Below are 19,960 nucleotides of genomic sequence, written 5' to 3' on the forward strand. Positions count from 1 at the left end.
ATAAGTATCAGGTCACATGCATCAATTCTCACATCCGTTATTCCATTGGTGCATGGTATAGTTGCAACCATGCCTCACATACGTACATTACGTCATTGCATTAAAGCATTTGCACAATCAGTTGTAATATTGGCATGGCCACGTTCGCGTGATGCCTTGCAACATTGGTCCCAGTTAGCTTTCCTTCCAAACAGGCATCCTGTAACTGAATTATAGGATTAGTTCATAATTTGAGGGAGAAAATTTTTCTTCAAAATTATCATGCCGAATTTTTATAGGTATAATAAGAATACTTCACCTCCGTATCTTCCTTCTAAATCTCGGGACGAGATTTCTTTAAGGGGGTGGGATTGTAACACCCTGGGTGTTAAATCACCTTGTAGTAGGGCTAAGCACACAATTAACTTCATCATTAGCATTGATTAGGCATACATAAAATTACTGATTAAAAATTTTCTAGCATTTTAACCCACATGAAAGTTAAAGTCTATTTAATAAATTTTGGAGTGGGTTCACTGTGCGAGATATTTTGATCTACTCTCTCATCAAAATGCAAAAATATCTCCCTGAACCTCTCTCGATCTTTCTTTCTCTCTCCGTCCAACAGGCGCACAGGCGCCTAGCTGCCTGCTTGCCTGCGCTGCCGCGCATGCGCCCCGCACCGCCCCCGCGCAGTGCCGCCGGGCACGCCTGCTCGCACCGCCGCGTAGCCGCTCGCCACGCTCCAGCGCGCATGCCAGCACAGCCGCGTGCTTGCCGTGCCTGCGACGCGCCGCCATGGGAGCAGAGCTCCGCCCGTCGGTCCGATTCGACGGGACCGAACCCTTGTGGTTCGATTCCTCCGTCGTGGGGCACTACGTCGACCTCTCCGACCACCTGGCCCTCGGCCTCGTCACACAGAGTCGTCCCTCCACCATTGACGCCACCGAGCCGAGCTCGAGCTCCTGTCGCCGGGCCTGCCGGCCATCCCCCGCCCGATTCGAGCAAAGGTGAGCCGCTCCCCCTCCTGTGCGCCGCCCCCTGTTCCTGCGCGCCGCCCCGGCCACCACCTCGCCGGCTGGTGCTCCTGAGTGGTGCCCTTGCTCTGCGTGTGTATTCGTGGACCGAGTAGATGGGAAGACAAGGAAGTTCGAGGGCTTATTTGCAAACCTTGTGACCCATATGAATAGTAAAAACAGTGTTATCTAGAATAGAAAGGACAACGGGGGCTTAGATGCAAAAGCACCATCCCACGCTGGGCTCTGGCCTGTTGGACCGGCCTGCCTCGTTTCATGGGCCTGGCTGCGCGTTGTTGGGCCTAACTGGGCCAGATCAAGCCCGTGCGCCCTTTATTTTTTTTCTGTTTAAGGCTGATAACTTATAGAATTTGTATTAAATCAAATGAAAATCGTAAAAATGCAAATCAAATTTTGTGGGACTCCATGTAAATATATATATACAGTGAACCCATAAAACACACCACTAAATTAAAACTTATTTAAATTAATAATTAAAACACAGTTTGTTTAATTAAATAAAATAGTTCGTGTGCTTAGAAAATTTTGTGGTATGCTATTCATAGCTGTGGTAAAAGTTTAGAATTATTGGTGCATGTATGCATGAGTTAATGATTTAATGTTGATGCTTTAGTGTTTATTCTATTAAAATAATTCTTGTGGATAAAAATTATGCTACTTAGTCCAAATATTATGAAACCAATTGTGTTAGCTTACAGTTATCATTTATACTTTAGATCTGAAACTTGTATAGGTGGAATATAAAGTTTTCATACTATTTTTGATCTATTGCTTGTTTGCTGTCTTATTCTTGTAATTTTTATAATATATAGCAAAAAAAAAATGATAAGATATTGGAACCACTTCTGTTGGTTTAGGTTTTCTGTATAGGATTTTTGAAACATGATATCCATGTGCCTCTGGATGATTTACATGCCTCTGGTGAATTAATGTGTTTTGTAGTAATTTATCTTGCTTAAAGTACATCTCATTAATGGTAATTACTTTTGATATAAATCCAACTCTTATAATCTTATTCTGTTGTCCTTTATCATGGAAAAAAAAGGGGAATACATGATTGTTCGGAGTCTGTGAATTTAATCTTACAATTCTTTGTGCACTTAATAATGAGTGTTGCATTCATATCATTAATGCATTGTGCATTTGCATACATGTAGATTTTGGTACATGCGAGCTCGTGACCGTGGAACAGGCGTAACCATGAAGCCCTGCGAGAGCTAGTAAAGCAAGCCCGGGAAGGAATTCGGGAAGACCCGGCCCAATGGTCGGAAGGGCCCAAGGCCTTGCTAGTATTAACACTAACTTAGTGTTACCCTCAGGCAAGCCCCGGTGCACATCCTATTATTTGAAATTATGACACCTATATATGTATTTATTACTGGTGCATTACGTTTCAGGAGTTGATTGGAACCCTAGTTGCATGATTCCTAGGTTTCCCTAAATTATACTAGCATGTATAGGACGATAGAAATGCTATGCTTAATACTTCTCGATAGAAGTCGAGTGACTTCCTGTCACTCGCGAGCTATAGGGCAAAAGTCGAGTAATTTCCGGTTACTCGCGAGATTTATAGTTATCTTTATATTCCAGTATATGAGATATGGAATGCAATATGGAATGAATGGAAATTTGAGACCGGACGGGGGAGTGATGATGTTTAGGTATGACAGCAGGACAGGGTTCCTGGTTGTCTTAGCCCCGCCTGTGTCGATCAAGGACCGGTCGTTGTGGCAGTACTGATCGGGGATTGAATTGTACTAACCGCATGCCGGAAGTAGGAGGTAGTCGAAACCGGTAAGCCGAGTACTGCCTTGCTTCGAAAGTACAGGAACCCGCACCCAACTCCTGGGGCGAGTCGAGTAGTCGCGTTGAATTGGGTTGCATATGTTTACTTTTGGTGGTCTCACGTTGAGCTCGGCTTGACCATATGTCGTTGGGCTGGTTCCTGTAGTTCGAGGCGGGGAGGGGAATGGTTGGCATGTATAGTCCGACGGGGCCAATACGTGCCGTGTTGGTTAGGTCCACCTTGCAAGGTTAAATCGGATCGATTCGCCGTGTCTCGCGGTTATGAGGGCCTTGGTCTCTTTGTCACACCGTAGCAAAAATGTAGAATGTGAGTTAGGTATGTTTATATAAAATATTGATCTCATTGAATTATTTTGCTTGCATCACCATGATTGCTATAGTAGGTCTATGCAAATATTAGATGAGAGTTAATTTATATAGAACCTGGAGCTAAAATAATGAAAGTAAGGAATTACTTTAGTTGCTTTTTCTGCAAAATAAACCACCAGCCAAATGTCTTGCATGTCTAGATATGTGGGCTAAGTTATATCCACTGGTCGGGTAAGTCTTGCTGAGTAATAGTATACTCAGGGTTTGTGGTTTACCCTGTTTCAGGTATAAAAGCTAACCAGGATTCGCATCAGTGGGCTCGATGTGACGTCCTCACGTGTTCATAGTTATCGTTTTGTTTTATTGGTTCTCAATCAAATTTCCTTCTCTCAGATCATATTCTCTTCCGTTGCTGTCATTTATTTTATGTAAATTCTAAATTTAAAGTTGTTTTGTAAATATTTATGTTATTATCTATTTTGTGAAAATATATTATGCTGGTACCGTCTGTGCTCGCCGTCGCGCGAGACTTCTGGTGTGTTTCGGTCGGCCTGTGGGTTGGAAACAGGCTGTCAGGTTACACTTAATTAAGCTAATGCGCCTGATGCGTTCAGATGATGGCCATTACGCTTAATTAAGCCGTTTAACTTGGCGGTTCTGTCACATACTCGACGTCGCCGAGCCCAACCACGCAGAATGGCGGTGCTTCTTCGACTCCGTCATCGGCAAGTTCAGCCTCGCCGCCCACGTCGCCGTGCCTCCGACCCGCCGCCAGCGCCGTGATCCGGAGTGGATGCTGGTTGATCAGTGCATCGTCAGCTGGATGTACAACTCTGAGTCCCGGGACGTCCTCGACTTCGCTCGCGCCCCCGACGCCATCGCGTACGAGGTCTGGGAGCGCATCGACATGTTCCGCAACAACCAGCTCCACCGCGCGGTCTACCTTGAGGCGGAGTTCCGCGGCCTCTACCAAGGAGACATGACGATCGGCCAGTACACCTCCCGGCTCAAGCAGCTCGCCGACGCCCTCCGCGACATCGGCCAGCCTGTCTCGGAACCAAGCCAGGTTCTGAACTTGATCCGCAGCCTCTCCTCCAAGTACCGCCACACCGTCTCCACCCTCACTGCCAAGCACCCGCCCCGCATCTTCCTCTCCGCACGCTCCTACCTGCTCCTCCTCGAGGAACTCTACGACAAGGAGCAGACCAAGATTACAGAAGATTGTGTTGGCTTTCTCACTCTTTCAGTTTTGATCTCGATCTAGCACGCCCAACGGCCCAAGTCAATTGGTGCCAAGCTAGAAAATGTCGGGGCCTTCCTGCGGTTAATCTAGTCAAATTTCTTCTCGAATACAGACAAGTTTCAGGCAAAATTTTCTTGGCCATGCTGGCCCCAAAGTCTTCGTCGAGATGTACTGCTACTGAATTATGCACTGGATGTCAATCTGGAGGTTCTGGATTCCCGCGCCACAGCTTCCCCTCGTCAAGTCGCCATGGCACTCCGGCGATCCCACGATTTCGCACGAGCTAGCTGTACGTGGCTGCCCCCACAATCGCTGTTCAATGCTTCCGGTGGTTGTAGGGGAAACTGGAGCCGGTGGCGAATCTCCGAACAGTAAAAGAAAATTCGCAGTCATCTTTTGCCCTCACCGCTGAGCTCAAGCTGTTGCAATAGTCCCGTTTATTTTGTAGCGTGCTAGTAAACAGTAATATTTTGACAGTTAATTATGGTGTCAAATAAAGCCGGTTTACAAAACCAACTTCAGAACCCTCGCGCTAGTGACCCTAAAAAAATCTAATGAGGTCTTTGACCGCGCGATTAGATAATGGTCACTGTAGCATCACTGTAGCAAATCATCGATTAATTACCGTTATTAGATTCGTCGCGAAAAGTTACACCTATCTTTAAAAAATTTTTGCAAATAGACTTTATTTGTTCTTTCATGCGGAGACTAAAAGAGGCACGCTAGAATCCTAGCGTGCGAAACCAAATGAGGCCAATGTCTTGCCTTGACTCTACACAATTTCTCTTGATCAGATTTTAATTGAACTCCGTTTCTATTTTTTAAAAAGAACGATATCTTTTATGCATGAAGTAGTAAATGAAGTCAATTCGCAAAATCTTTTCAACGATGGGTGTAACTTTTCGCGACGAATCTAATGACGGTAATTAATCAATGATTTGCTACAGTGATGTGTACGGGCAGACGCTCGCCATGCTCTGCAGGTCCTGAATCTTTTTCCTTAGCTAGCTCGGGGCTGCGTGATGCTTCACATCCACCGCCCCCCTGACAGCCAGTGGCGGAGCTAGCATTGAATCCGGGGGGAGTGCTACAGTGCCGAGCACGGAAGACAAGGAGCTGCAGAACCGCCTCACAGTGGCTACCTGAGCAGCCTCTGGAAAGGAGCTCTCGAGGAAGAAGAAGAAAGGCAAACTATCAAGGGACGCGCGCTAGAAGCTCCTCCACTGGTGGCAGCTCCACTACAGGTGGCCCTACCCCCTTGGTATGTAATCGAATTATTCACACGTCGGCAGATCTCGATCATGCCGGCCGGCCCAACGAGATCATGTCCGCCGTTGCAATAACAGCTTGGAGTATCACGGCCTCATTGTTTTTCCTGGGCCAAGGGGGGGCCATGGCCCAGTTTCGCCTCCACAGCCCTCCGCAGGTGGTGACAGCCGCTCCATCCAGAGGCGCGAAGCCGCCGCGGCGTGCCACGTCACGTCCACCCCCACATCCCGAGACGCCCCGCGAGTTAGATCTTGTTCGGCTGATCGTATGAATAATAGTGAGCTTGTAGAATAAATAATATTCTATGAAAAAAATAAATCGAAATAAGTTGAAACAAACCAAGAATAAATAAACCAACAGCCTCTTGACCCCACTGAAGTTCACTGACACGCACGGGCACACTGTACCGCCCCGACTCGAGTCTCCCCCACACCCCATCACCGCAGGCGACGACGAAGGCCGGCACTGCCCGTGCGCTGGCGGGGGGAAAACAGGACGAGGAAGTCACCGTGTCCCACCCCACGTCATCCCGCTCCCCAGCCAACGCCTCTCCGCCACCGCCACGCGGGCCCTAGAAGTTTCGGCCCACGCGGCAGTGAGAAGTCGATGTATGGGCTGGAACAGAGCAGGTATGAAAAGGGGACCAAAGCAACCAGGGCCGTACGAGTAAGATTTCCACGCTGGGCCCGCAGTGGCTCCACGCTCTCTCGGTTCTTTCTGGACTGTCGAATGCCACTTCATTCACTGCTTCGCCAACGCGACGTGCAGGACGCCCTGATGCTGACGCGGGTGGCCCAGCTTTGGTGGGTCCCACGAGTCAGTGGAGCATTGATGGTTCCGGGGCAGCGTGGTCCTCTCGTGCGACCGACCGATTGAACACGCCGAAATGGCGGCTCGCTCGCTTCCACCTCCACCCCCACCTGAACCGCAAATCACCCCCCGTACAGTTATTCTCTGACTTGTGGGGACGGCTGCTTTGCACCTTGAAGCAGGGGCCCAGATGTCAGTGTGTCTCTGAAAGGAGCAGCCGCTCCCTTATGCGCGTGGAGCGTACAGCACACTCTCGTTTGCCACTTCGGTGACGCGGCGCGGCCCCCTCCCTCCCCTTCTCCTTCCGAAGGCCACGCCACAAACAGAAACTGAAGCGACGACACCGAAATTTTGAAAAAAAAAATCGGAAGAGAATTGGGGGGTTTTATTAGAGAATTTTGGGTTCTACCAGAGCTTGTTTCCTGATGCGAGGAAGAGAGGAGGTTGTGAGGGCGCTGCTCGCTGTGGTGGTGGTGGCTGGACTGTCGCTGTTGTCGGCGGGGGCGGAGGCTGATGGCGGCAGCCTCCGGCGGAGGTCGCTCCACCAGCCGTTCTTCCCCATCGACTCCACGCCGCCCCCGGGGTCCGATGACTCGATCGTGCCGCCTCCTCCCCCGCCGGATGCCTCGGCGGCGGCGGCGGCGGCCAAGGGCGGCGGGCGGTCCTCGCCCAGCGTGACGAACGCCGTCGCCATCGCGCTCGCCACGGGCCTCGTCGCGCTCGCGGTGGCGTTCTACTCGTGCTTCCTCCTGTGGCGGCGCCGCTCCGGCGGGGCCGGCGACAGCGGCAGCGTCCTCCGTGCCGCGAAGCCGGCGCGGCCCGACGCCGGCGCCGCGGCCGTGAGGGTTGCCAGCGACCTCGGGAGCAGCGCGCGGCACCAGAGGTCGCCGCCGCCGAGCTCGACGGCGTCCGACGCGATATACCTCGACCCGCTAACGACCATGGTGGAGGTGGGCCTCCACCGGCCGCCGAGCCCGGACCTCCGCCCGCTCGCGCTCGTGAAGCAGCCGAGCCCCGACCTCCGGCCGTTGCCGCCGCTGAAGCGGCCGGCGTCGCAGCCCCCGCCCCCGCCGGCGTCCACGCCTCCGATGACCACCACGGGGGATTCCTCCGATGAGGAGGACCAGGCCACGTTCTACACCGCGCCGAAGACCGCCAAGTCCTGGTTCAGCCGGAGCACGAGCCAGCGCAGCGCCCTGGAGCAAACTGCTCCTCAACCGCCCGCGCCTGTTCCCGTGCCCGTGCAGTCCACACCACCGCCTCCGCCACAGTCCAATCCCCCACGGCCTGTTCGTCCGCCGCCGCCCCCACCGCCGCCGAGGCAGAGGCTGCTGCGACCGATGCCCACGGAGTCCCCGTCTCCCGCCGTCCTCGCCAGTTTGGCGCTAACCAATCCCCCTGAGCCCTCTGTTGAGGACAGAGGAGGCGAGAATCCCGACGGCCACGGTGGGAAAGCGCGGCCGCCGAAGCCCCCGAGCCTGAAGCCGCTGCACTGGGACAAGCTGCGCGCCATTTCCGGCCGCACCACCGTCTGGGACCAGGTCAATAACTCCGACTCGTTCCGGTGAGCCCCTCTCCCGTTCGTGTTTCCATAACACTTCATCGTTTTGCACTGAGCCGTGGTGATTGGTGCAGCGTGGACGAGGCGGCAATGGAGAGCTTGTTCCTGAATAACACCGGCGGCGCGGGGAATTCCGATCAGACGGCGAGGAGGGGAGGCGCCGGGAAGCAGGAGAGCCGGTTGCTCGACCCGAAACGGCTGCAAAACGTCGCGATCATGCTCAAGGCGCTCAATGTGACGTCGGATAATGTGATTGGAGCACTCATGCACGGTGAGTTTGTGTTCTCAGTTTTTTTACAATCACAGTTCTAGTCTGGTCCCCTGCTGAAGCTTGGAATTTTCTAAAGCCTTGTGCAATCCCAATGCTCACATGTCCTCACAGTACAATCTAGTTACTGCTAAACAAAGTACGCACAACAACTTGACAAGTGATTGGGTTGGTGCTTCTCTTTGGTCCCAGGAAAATACAAAGACCAAATTTTCAATTTTCAAAATTTGTTTAGTACCGCCTTCCCGCGCTAGCACGACCGTCGCAAATAGGCGATTTGGCATTTTCTTTTGTTTGAATGGCTGACTAGAGCTTTTAAAATACTGCCAAAATGGGTACCTCATATTGTTGTTGGTTAGTTAAAGGGAGGGTGTGATTAATTAGAGATTTTGTCTTGGGAGTTATACTTTGGTAAATTTCAGGCTAATAATAATAGCTTCTAAGCGTCTGACGAATCTTGCTGCCAACCTATACACCTCTGGAGCTGTTCTGGTATAGGGTTTGCATCATACGTTTTGCACTGTTCACCAGTCCACATTCCTGCCGTTCATATGTTATTAGTCTGCGATTTGTAGAGTTGGGTAGCTAACTCCTATATTCTCAGGTTATGCCTGAACACAATTCTTAGACATGGGAGACTGTCGTATTGCTTACCTAATAAATAAAATTTCTTAGTATACCAGGGAATCTCTCCTACATCCTATAAAGCACCTTTTCTTTTGTTTAGATATGCACTGATAGTGAAGGCTCCTATACCTGTCCTGCCTTTTGACCACAATCGTCATATTCAAGATTTTTTTTGGTGGAGGGTTACTTTCACAATCACTTAGACTAAAATGCAACGCGTTCCAACGAGGATCGTTTTTGCATTATTAGTTCTGCAGCCTTTGAAACACACCATATGTTCCAAATAAGCTTCTGTTGTTGATAGTTCAGCTTGGGTTACTGCATCCAAAATAAAACTTTGTTCTTATTTTCTAATGTAGTTATGGTGTTAATATTTGATTAGCTGGAGTGGATGTTTGTGTGAACCATCAGGGATGTAGCGTCATCAATCATGTCATGTAAGGTCATGGTTAGATCAGGAGTTCAGGACAAAGAATAAGGCATGTATTGCCGTATTGGAGAGGCAAGAGCATCTTTCAAAAAGATGCAGGTTATTTAGTATTTACTTTCTGATGCTTCTGGTTTCTCTTGTGATTATGTTATGTCACACATATGCATTTCCAACTTGGTAACATCTGTAGTTACAAATGGTAAAGTGGTAAATGCGGCCCGAACTTTGCATATCCAATTCAAGAATTTTTATCACTTCCACCATCCTCTTCTTGTCGGCTTCTCTCTCGTATTGTCCAAAAGATGTGACATATTCATTTGTTGCCTAAAATCTTTATAGAAGAAGGAAATCTGGCGGATAGTAGATGTAGATGATGGCGGGATTCCTATTATCTACTTATCTTTGCAATTTGTTAACTAATGTTCTTGGAATTTGTCATATGCATTTCATCAACTAATATGTGGTAGCCCTAAATTTTTTTTCAGCTATCTGATAATTTTTCAACAGTTACTTATCAATTATGAAAGTAATGAAGAGTTTATTTGATAAATTAATTTGTGAAATAAAATAACAGGATACCTATGAGAAACTAGGTACTTTTGCATTAAGAAGAACAAATAGACCTCTCACCAGCTCAGTTCCTTGTAGAAGTAGTTGCAATAGGTTCACTAATTTCATGATTGTCTTGACATCATGGGGTATCCATACTAAATTTAGGTGTTCTATTGCTTGATCTTAAGTTGTTGATTAGTTGATGTGCTTTCTTATAATAAATAAGGGCATTGATCTTGTTAATTGACCTGGTTATGAGTTAACCAGTTTTTAAAATTTTGCCTGAACAGCTTTCTTACATTCAACTCTGAAAATTCTGTATGTTACGTGCAATATATAAGATCACAAGGAGGGTGAGAAGTGGGCTCACTATTGTATGCTAATGCTAACTTCTGTCAGCATAAGAAATAACAGTTGGCAGTCGACTTATCTAAATGAGGGCATGTGTTCATATATCTTGCCACGGTTCAAATAATTCTTCTCAACCAAAATTACTGTTTCATGCGGGATGCGCAATTTGATGTGTTATGCCAGTCTGGGGTTATCTCTTGGATTAATTAGTGTAGAGGAGTTGTTAACCACCAAAAAGAAAGTGCTGAGGAGCTGTTGGATATGATGGCCACTTGATCCATTATCGTTGCACTAAATAGATTTATTATTTATTTTTGCTGTAGAACATACATGATTAGCACCTTTATTGGTTTTGGAATTGACTTCTGTGACTTATGCCCTAGATTTCTTCTTACTTTACCCCTTATGTGTCTTCCTTATCCAGCATACACTAATTAGAATTATTAGCACTGTAAACCTTTTGTTGATGATTACGTAAACAGCTATGATAGGAGCTATTTGTGCGGCTTCCTTTCATAGAGTACGGTGCTGCTGTTCATGGCATGGTAGTGGGCCTATGGTTCAGTTGTTTTCTTATGCAATCACATGGAAACATTGATTAGCTGTTTGTGTTGGATCTGACAAACATTAATTCATGTCCCTTGTTTATTGTTCACAACCAACATATCTCATCTATACAGTCTGTTTCAGTTTTGATTTCAAGGATGCTGTTTACAGTACTGAATTATATCTGTATATACTGTTGACGTGATACACAAGCCACATAATTAGAAATCATGGACAAATGGAAACTGTTGTGCAATGTGCATTAGTGTTCCCAGTGCATTCATGATTTCAGGACCTGCAGCAGCAGGTCTGTATACAACACATTACCATCCTAGTTTAGATATCGACATGCACGGTCAATCTGCGGCTGCTGTTTTCTTGATATCTTCTTCAGTAGTTTGAGTCATCTTTTGTTGTTGTGGTAACAGTTTGGAGTCACAATATGCCTTTTGGTTCTTTTTAACTAATACAGTTTGAAATGTGGTCCAACAGGAAGTGGAGATTTGGGGTCTGAGTTCTATGAAACGCTAGCTAAGATGGCACCCACCAAAGAAGAAGAATTGAAATTAAAAGATTATACTGGTGATATATCAAAACTTGATCCAGCAGAGCACTTTCTGAAAGACGTACTTGATGTTCCTTTTGCCTTCAAAAGAGTAGACGCATTGCTGTACAGAGCAAACTTTGATACTGAAGTGGATTATTTGAAGAATTCTTTTGGTACCCTGGAGGTAAATAGCTATGATGATTCGACCTTTCCATTTGAATGTTATAACACTTCCTCAACTACAAACTAGTATGCTTTGTTTTTCATTAAATTCATGTTACGTGTGTCCATTCTTCAGAAAATAATTTTGTTTTCGGTAACTACAAGTATGTTACTAATTGTTTGAAATAGACGCTTGGTAACTTCGCATTTGTTGTAGGGTTTGCAGATCATATGTTTATAATCAAATGATGGATTTTCAGAAAACATATGCAGGCTTGGTAACCTGCTGTCAATTCAGTTAATTTTAGAAACTGAAAATAGGTACATTCAGGCCAATTATCAAAACGTAATATTTTTTCAGAACCTTTTCAGGCAGCCTGTGCAGATCTGAGAAGCAGCAAGTTATTCATGAAGTTGCTAGATGCAGTTCTGAAGACTGGGAACCGCATGAACGATGGAACTAATCGAGGCGAAGCCAGGGCCTTCAAACTTGACACTCTCCTAAAGCTTGCAGACATCAAGTCGACAGATGGAAAAACAACAGTGCTCCATTTCGTGGTACAAGAGATCATCCGATCAGAAGGCTTAAGTTCTGATCAAACAGCAGTAGTAAATTCTGGCATCGCCAGCAAGGAGCAGTTCAAGAAGGACGGCCTTAAAGTACTTGCTGGGCTCAGCAGTGAGCTCTCAAACGTGAAGAGGGCGGCCGCATTGGAGATGGATACGCTGATTGGCAATGTCTCGAGGCTCGAAACCGACCTCGAGAAGGTGAAGCTTGTCATGCAGCTCAAGGAGACATGTCCTGATCAGGACTCAAGCGAGAAGTTCTTCGACGAGATGGACGCGTTCCTCGGAAGATCTCGGGTGGAGATCGAGAGCGTGAAGGCGGCCGGGGAGAGCGCGCAGCAGCGCGTGAAGGAGACCACAGAGTACTTCCACGGCGACGCCACCAAGGAGGAGCCTCATCCGCTGAGGATCTTCATGGTGGTAAGCGACTTCCTGTCGACGCTGGACCGTGTGTGCCGGGATGTCGGTAGGACGCCGGAGAGGGTGATGATGGGGTCCGGCAAGTCGTTCCGTGTCTCGGCGGGCACGTCCTTGCCGCCGCGCCGGCACGAGCAGCGGAGGGAGCCGAGCTCTTCCGACGAGGATAGCTCGTCGTCTTAAGCAGAACTACTAGGAAACCATTTTTTTGATGCATAGGATAGTTGTCCGGATTTGAGGGCTGTGATTCTTGCAGAATTGAGCATGTGTAGTCGATGTCAGAACTCAGGACATAAAGTCACTGTGTAATAGCTTTACAAAGGTTAAAAGATAGACATACAGTATATAAGACAGAGGCTTCTCACTCTATCATGGTATCTGTCATTCTCTTACTTTTTACAACTGTGAAGATGCACATGCACAGACGGCAATGGGATAATGGACCGAGAGTGACGTAGTGTGTCATGGTCTCATGGAATCATAAACAGTTCATTGTAAATCCTCAGCCAGTTGAGTTTGCAGTGTGCTGATTAAGTAGGGCGTTACTACTACTTCAGAAAGAAGCCTGTTGGACATCTGCATCTGGACCAGAAAATGTAGTAGTCATGGGATACCTCTGCACTATCATGGGCCTGCACACATGGCTGGCCGCTGCCAGCATGATCGCTGAGGGCCCGACGCTGCGAATGATGGAAAGGCTAACATGATGAATGAAGTACGAAAACCAGAAGGATACCACAGTGGTGACAGCGAAGTGAAAATGGGGAAGATTAATTAATGCACAAAGCGTTCATCACAAGATAGGAAGAGTGGCTCCAAAGCGATTCTTCTGTACTTTGATGTCGTACATATAAAAGAGGACTATTTTGTATTTTTTGCAGCTACAGACCACATTGCAACTATTTTGTTTTGGAAAAGTTAAGACATGACTATTTTGTTAGTGTTAAGCAATGATTGTGTTCCTTGAATATATATATGATGAATCTCTTTCATATTTTCTACATAAAGGATAACCTAAGGCACGCACGGAGTCGAACGCTCGCCCATAAGTTTTATTCATTTTTTTTGGGGGGAGAAGCATATAAATACACTTACTCTGACATAGAACATAGCTATTTTTAAAAAAAATCCAGTCAAACCTTTGAAACTTTGACGTAAAAAAATCAAAACGATTGACAACATAAAAATGATACTATCATAATAAAACCAAATATCATAACATGCATATAACCTCTTCTATTTAAAAAATTTTATTTTTAAACATATATTGATAAAAAAAATGAAAATGTTTGATGTTGATCAAGTTCAAAATTAAAGCTGCTATATTTTGGGACAGGGGTAGTATTGAATTTGACTAGAGGGTTTGAGAGAAGCATATAAACATATATCATTATAACATCATAGAACACAGAATTTGTGGAATCGTCTGGTACTCTCATTTTCCTGCAGTATACATCCACATTGAAATCTGACTCAACGTAACGGCTCAACTGGAGTGGAGAACTTTTATCTACCACCACAGCACATGCAAGCAATTTTGAAAATTTAAAAATATTGTAGTTCTTGAATCGCCCATCAAATTCAAATTCTAATTGCACAAGTGTATTTCTTTTCGAAAAGATCTTCAAATAAGACATCACTTGAATATGTTTCGACAATATTTTTCAAAGACACATAAATTACTTACATAAAATAGAAAAATACCAACATAAACTAAGTAAAAAAAAGCTCAATTGACTTGCTAAAGTTTCCTATCACTAATCATTCAATAAACATCAACCTACTACCCAACACAATTGGTTGCCATCCTCCTCTAATCACACCATCTAATCTATCTTCTCAATATCAACATCAATATCACTTCATTAAAAAATATCAATATCACTTAACTGAACTTAGACGAGTCAAGCAACATTGTAAAGTCACAAGCAAATTTTGTAAAAGTCTTAAGCAAATTAAAATGCAATAAAAAGTATTTGCCCATAAAAAAATGTAACATTGAAACATAGTGGTTTGGGATCTTGTTTTGAAGCTCTTATTGAAACAAGCGCAACTATATCACCGGATTTGATTTGTACACTCGATTTTGAAACTATGATTTTCAGTGTTTGAAATTGTATCCATTTTCTCCTCACATATGCATGCATGTGCTGACATCATTTGTCATTTTTCTTTTCTCTCCCTGCCGCTCACATACAACATCCTAGTTTGTATGTCCGAATCTCCGAGTGTTTGTCCAAGTCTCCAAGATGATATTGTCTGTAGAAAAGGAAAATTGGTTGTGTAAATTATTATTTTTTAAATGGTCTTGCGAACAATTTATAATATGGTCGGCCGTAAATTAGCCGTATCCTTTTTATTCAATATTCATTACAAAATCATCCCACTTTCATAAAATAATTCTCTTAATAATATCAACTAAACAATCATAGTAAAATAAAAAATTAGTTTGGATGCTCCGGGCGATGGTGCATGAGTGGGTAAGCAGCGTGGTTTGGTGATGAAAAAAATGACTGAATTAAAAAATCATGCTTTCCCCTTCAATCTTATACTCCCTCAGTTTCAAATTATAAGTCATTCCAGCTTTCTTGGATAGTCAAACTATTTTTATGTTTGACCACAATTATAGAAAAACTACAAATATATTTAATAAAGAATCTAATGATATTTGGTATTATAAATGTTAATACTTTATTGTGTATGAATTTGGTCAAATTTGAGATGTGTTGACTATTAAAAAGATTGAAATGACTTACAAATTGAAACAGAGGGAGTACTTTTACATTCTCTATTGATTATCGAGCACACTGGGTCCATGAGACCTCCAGGTGGATATTCTTGGTGAAAATATTTTCTAAAAAGCTCTCTCTGTATGGTGTAAAGAACTAGTGATATAGATATAGATATAAATATAGATATAATATCGGTAACTAGCGATATCACACCTAATCTAGTGTAGAGAACTAGATTATGATTGATACGCAGGCAGCAGCACAAACATCATCGTGTCCATCGTCGGCACTGACAATTATGTATTCCTCTCACCAGTCATCAGCGAGGCCCAACAGCAGCAACAAGACTAACCGCGGTTTTTTTATTTTTTTATTTTTCATTTTCGTTTTTTACAAAAATGTATTTTTATTTTCGAAATTAACAAAAATATATCCCGGCCGCCCTGCTGCCGGCGGCCGGGACCTGGTCGCCCCGCTGCGGGGCGGCAGAGACTTTTCTGCAAAAAATTTCATGAAGAATTTGTGCTAAGACCCGTGGAGGACCAGTCGCCCGGCCCCCCAAGCCGCCCGACAGCGGGGCGGGCCCAGGCCGCCCAGGTCCGGTCACGCTGTACATGCGCGCCTGGATATAATTGCAACCCTTCTCCTTGTGCGCAAGGACGGACGTCCTCAGCACGGGCGAACGTGCAGATAAGCTGGCCATGCACTGGTGTGCCGACACGTACGAGGAGTGTAAGCACACGCACTAAATGCCTAGTACTCCTTTATGTAGTACGTGCAGACAGAGTGGACCAGCTACTACTATTTGTCATTTTGACTGGCCGCTCTACTGCCTTGCGTTGCACAATAATTGGTGCGTACTTCTACTACTGCCAGTACTAACAGTATATTTCTTTTCTCCTCGTGGCCTAGACGCAGCTCCTAGAGTCCTACTAGACTAGTAGTCCTAGCTACTACTCTGAAGTCTGAACAATGGCGCGATTGCTCCCGTACATTGCAGGAGGACTGGGTGCTGTGCAGGGTGTTCGAGAAGACAAAAGGCAACGGCGGCGATGGCCAGGACGGCGACTCCGCCTCCTCGCCCCCATCTTCGCCGGATCGTCACGCGTCGAGCCGCCGCCGGAGTCGGACCACTCCGCATCGTCAGGCGGCGACTGCTACGGCTACCTCCCGTCGCAGCAGCAGGAGGTGGCCGTGCTGCCGCAGTATTATTACTACGGCGGCGGCGGCACGGACCTGGGCGGCCTAGGCGACGGTCCTCCAGGAGGCTCAGCGAAAATTTTTGCAGAAAAGTCCCTGCCGCCCCGCAGCGGGGCGCCCGGGTATATTTCTATAAATTTCGAAAACAAAAAATATTTTTGTAAAAAACGAAAATAAAAAATAAAAAAAAATCGCGACTAACCAACCATACATTCCCAGCCCATCCCAGCCCAGTCGGTTGAGAATTTGAGATCGCCGATCTCCCGTGAGCCGCCCGAACCGCCGCCGTTCAAATCCACCCCGCATCACCCGCACAAATCCAGCTCCGCCTCCGCCTCCCCCCTTTCCATTCTCTCTCCTCCTCTCGCCACCGCACATCCCGCACCGGCTTTCTCTCTCCTCTCCCACCCTCCTCCGCGAATGGCGCCGCCGCCGACGACGCTGCCGTCGTCGCGCTCGACTCCTTCTCTGCCCTCGTCGCCGCACAGGCCGGCGCTGCGCCCGGGCAGCCTGCAGCGGCTGCTCCGCCCACCCGACCCCTCCGAGGACGACGACCCCGCCGCCCCCACGCCGCGGTCGCGTCCGCGCGCCCGCGACCGCGTCCTGCTCCAGGTCACCAACATCACCCCCGCGCTCTCCGGCGCAGACCCCTTCTCGGGCCACCATGGTTTCTACCTCCGCCTCTCCGACTCCTCCCACTCCTGCTACGTCTGCCTCCACGCCGACCACGACGACCTCATCCTCGCCAACGGCCTCCACATCGGCCAGGTCATCGAGGTCGACAGCCTCATGCCGTCCGTCCCGGCCCCCGTGCTCCGCAACTTCCGTGTCCTCCCCGGGCGGTACCCCTGCGTCCAGCAGCAGGACTCCGGCGACGACGAGGTCAAGGAGGTCGTGTCCGAGCGCCCGCGCCGCCCGTCGCCAACTCCCCCGCTGCCGGAGAGGAGGACGCGGCAGGGGGGATCCCCCGCCTCGATCAGCCACCGCCACAGGTCCAAGTCGATCACGAACCTGTCCGACGCTGGCTCGCCGGCGTCAGCGGCGAGGAGGAAGGAGAGCGTGCTGAGGTGCTTGGACTCCCCAAGGAGCCTGAGGAAGATCAGTGTCCCGTCCGTATATTGCAACAGCAGTGATGACGACGACACATCGGACGTCTCGTCATCGTACTCGTTGTCCACGGCCAGGAGGAACTGGGATTTCACCGGCAGCAGCAAGGACATGAGACCCGTCGCTCCTCGGAGACGTAGCAACAGTGTAAAATCTATCTCTTGCAGTTAGCTCATCTAATCTATAGAAGTGTTCAATTCATCAAAGCAACTAGTAGAAATCAAGCTAATTCAATGAAGTTTTATGTGTATCATGCAGGTTTCTCCAGGTAAATCCGGCCCAAAACCCACCGCACACCAGAGCGACGTGGTGAATGATCCACTGGAGTCGGTGAGGAGAAAGGCAGAGAAGGCGTTCAAGGTGCTCTCCAGGAGGAACAGCATGACGCCCAGAGACAGTTCCTGTGCCACAACGATGCCGCAGAGCGCTTCGTCCAGCGGCATCAAGTGGTGCGAGAACAATGTGATGTGGAGCTCGCTCTCTTCAAGCTTGGTGCGGCATGGGAAGGTACACTGCTTCATCATTCTTTTCTTTTAACTCCTTGAATCCGTTCTGTCAAACATTCAAGTTAATTTTGACCTGCTACTAGTACAATATTGAATGTACACGGTATGCTTTTCTTTTCTTTCGTTACATCATGAAGCTAACGCTGCCAATTTCCCATGGCAGGAAGCAATGAAGCAGAGAGACGTGGCGCTGCAAGCTGTGCTTAATGGATTGCTAGAGGCAACTGCCACTGATAAGTTGATAAAGTGCCTTAGGTGAGCCACACTTTTTTTCGCGAAGGTGCTTGAGTACGTATTTCATTAAGTGGAAATAGGTGAGCCACACTGAAAGATTTGGTTAACTGGATTTGAATTATGGTAGAGCTTATGAAAAAAAATTCATGTCTGATTGTTCTTTTTTTTTTTTTGAAAAACAGTGTCTGATTGTTCTGAAAACAAGCGTCCATAGCATCATCTCTTTAGAATATTCAGAAAAATATGTACTGCAGCTCAATGTTTGTTTCTCTCTCTTTACAGCAAATACTCTGAACTACAATATGACAAGGACGACGACCCAAAGGAGCTCATCGACAGGTTCCTGAAATTCTCTCAAGAGCTCGATCGAGCTATCTTCATAGCTCAGTCGCAGGCCAGATTTACACGAGCAAAAGCATGCCGTTGTTCAACATCCTTAGCTTCGCCAAAAGCTGCTACCAAGACTGCATTGGACAGGAAGCAATCTGCCATCTCGTGGGTCAGAGCGGCTATGGAAGCGGACCTGTCACCCTTCTCCAGCCACACAAGAGCCTCCTCTGAATCTGCAAGGGCACCAGTGTCCGAACCAAAGCCTGTAAGCCCACTGTTCTGTTCCAAGCCGAAGTGCAACTGCAACAGCAGCAGTAGGCCCTCGAAGAAAACTGCAGATGCTTCCACCGAGGGAAGCAATCTGAATGCAGCCCTGGACCTGGCTGCTGCAATGCGGTCGGACTGCAACCGGTGGTTCCTCAAGTACATCGACAAGTTCCTGGACGACATCGAGAGCGAGACCGCCTATACGACGTGTGATTCCCAGGTCGCAGGGCTTCTTCAGCAGCTGAAGAAGGTGGATGACTGGCTCAACCGCGTCGTGCGGCACGAGAGGATGTTCCCGATCGACAGAGGCAGCAAGGATAGTGTACTGTCGGAGGAAGAAGAGAGCGATGCGTGCGAGAGAGTACGGAGGAAGATTTATGGAGTGCTACTAAGACATGTGCAGTATGCAGCAATGGCGCTCGAGGGTATCAGTAGTGTAACCGATGAAGATAAAGAGCAGGAATAAATAGGTGACAGTAACTGAGCAAAGATCTGTAGCTACACATGTACACAAAAAAAAATAAAAACATAAGAATGAGCAAATGAGGTAATTCTGCAGTAAATTAGGTCTGTCGGGTGCTTTTTTATGTTAAGTGAATAGTACTGTTGCAAAATATTAAAAGCACATAGGATATATTGGTCCAGTTTGAGTTCCTGGGTGGCTCGCCAAAATTTTGACATGGATTTGCTGATGGGCATCCGGTGCGCCGACATCCACCAACTGACTATAAACTTGTCCACGCATGCGCCGCGCTGCAAAACCTGCACTCTTCCCAGATTTATTTATCTACCGGCCCGGCTGGCGGCCCATTATCTGGCTTTCGAGCCCAAATAGTTGGTTTTCGAATCACCCTAGACTCGGCCCATTATCTAGGAGGTAAAAACAACTTTTTCCATACTGGTCTATCAAGCGAGTACTGAGCCCATGTAAACGCAATTTTCCATAAAAAGAAAAAGGCAAAAAAAAAAAAACGTACACGTCATGAGCATTGTGCAAGTCGTTCCAAAGATCAGAAACCCGAGAGGAGACGGAACCAAAAAACTGAGATTTGTCAGATCCTGCACTGCAGCATATCTCTTCAATCCTAATTCCTAACGCAACA

At 47.1% G+C, this 19,960-nt stretch overlaps 2 protein-coding genes across 2 annotated transcripts; both read left to right on the top strand.

Annotated features, from left to right (window-relative positions):
• Positions 1-6,703: 6,703 nt before the first annotated feature.
• On the top strand, positions 6,704-12,858 carry LOC120658516 (formin-like protein 13). The gene is made up of 4 exons (XM_039936765.1): positions 6,704-8,017; positions 8,089-8,285; positions 11,281-11,519; positions 11,870-12,858. The coding sequence occupies exons 1-4, from the start codon at positions 6,879-6,881 to the stop codon at positions 12,662-12,664; spliced, it is 2,370 nt and encodes a 789-aa protein (XP_039792699.1). The 5' UTR covers positions 6,704-6,878; the 3' UTR covers positions 12,665-12,858.
• A 3,839-nt stretch (positions 12,859-16,697) lies between these two features.
• On the top strand, positions 16,698-19,510 carry LOC120658524. The gene is made up of 4 exons (XM_039936776.1): positions 16,698-17,667; positions 17,779-18,027; positions 18,190-18,281; positions 18,543-19,510. Exons 1-4 carry the CDS (start codon positions 16,834-16,836, stop codon positions 19,321-19,323), a joined length of 1,956 nt encoding a protein of 651 aa, XP_039792710.1. The 5' UTR covers positions 16,698-16,833; the 3' UTR covers positions 19,324-19,510.
• Positions 19,511-19,960: the final 450 nt, after the last annotated feature.

This window comes from Panicum virgatum, chromosome 2N, assembly GCF_016808335.1.
Source record: "Panicum virgatum strain AP13 chromosome 2N, P.virgatum_v5, whole genome shotgun sequence".
NCBI lineage: Eukaryota > Viridiplantae > Streptophyta > Magnoliopsida > Poales > Poaceae > Panicum > Panicum virgatum.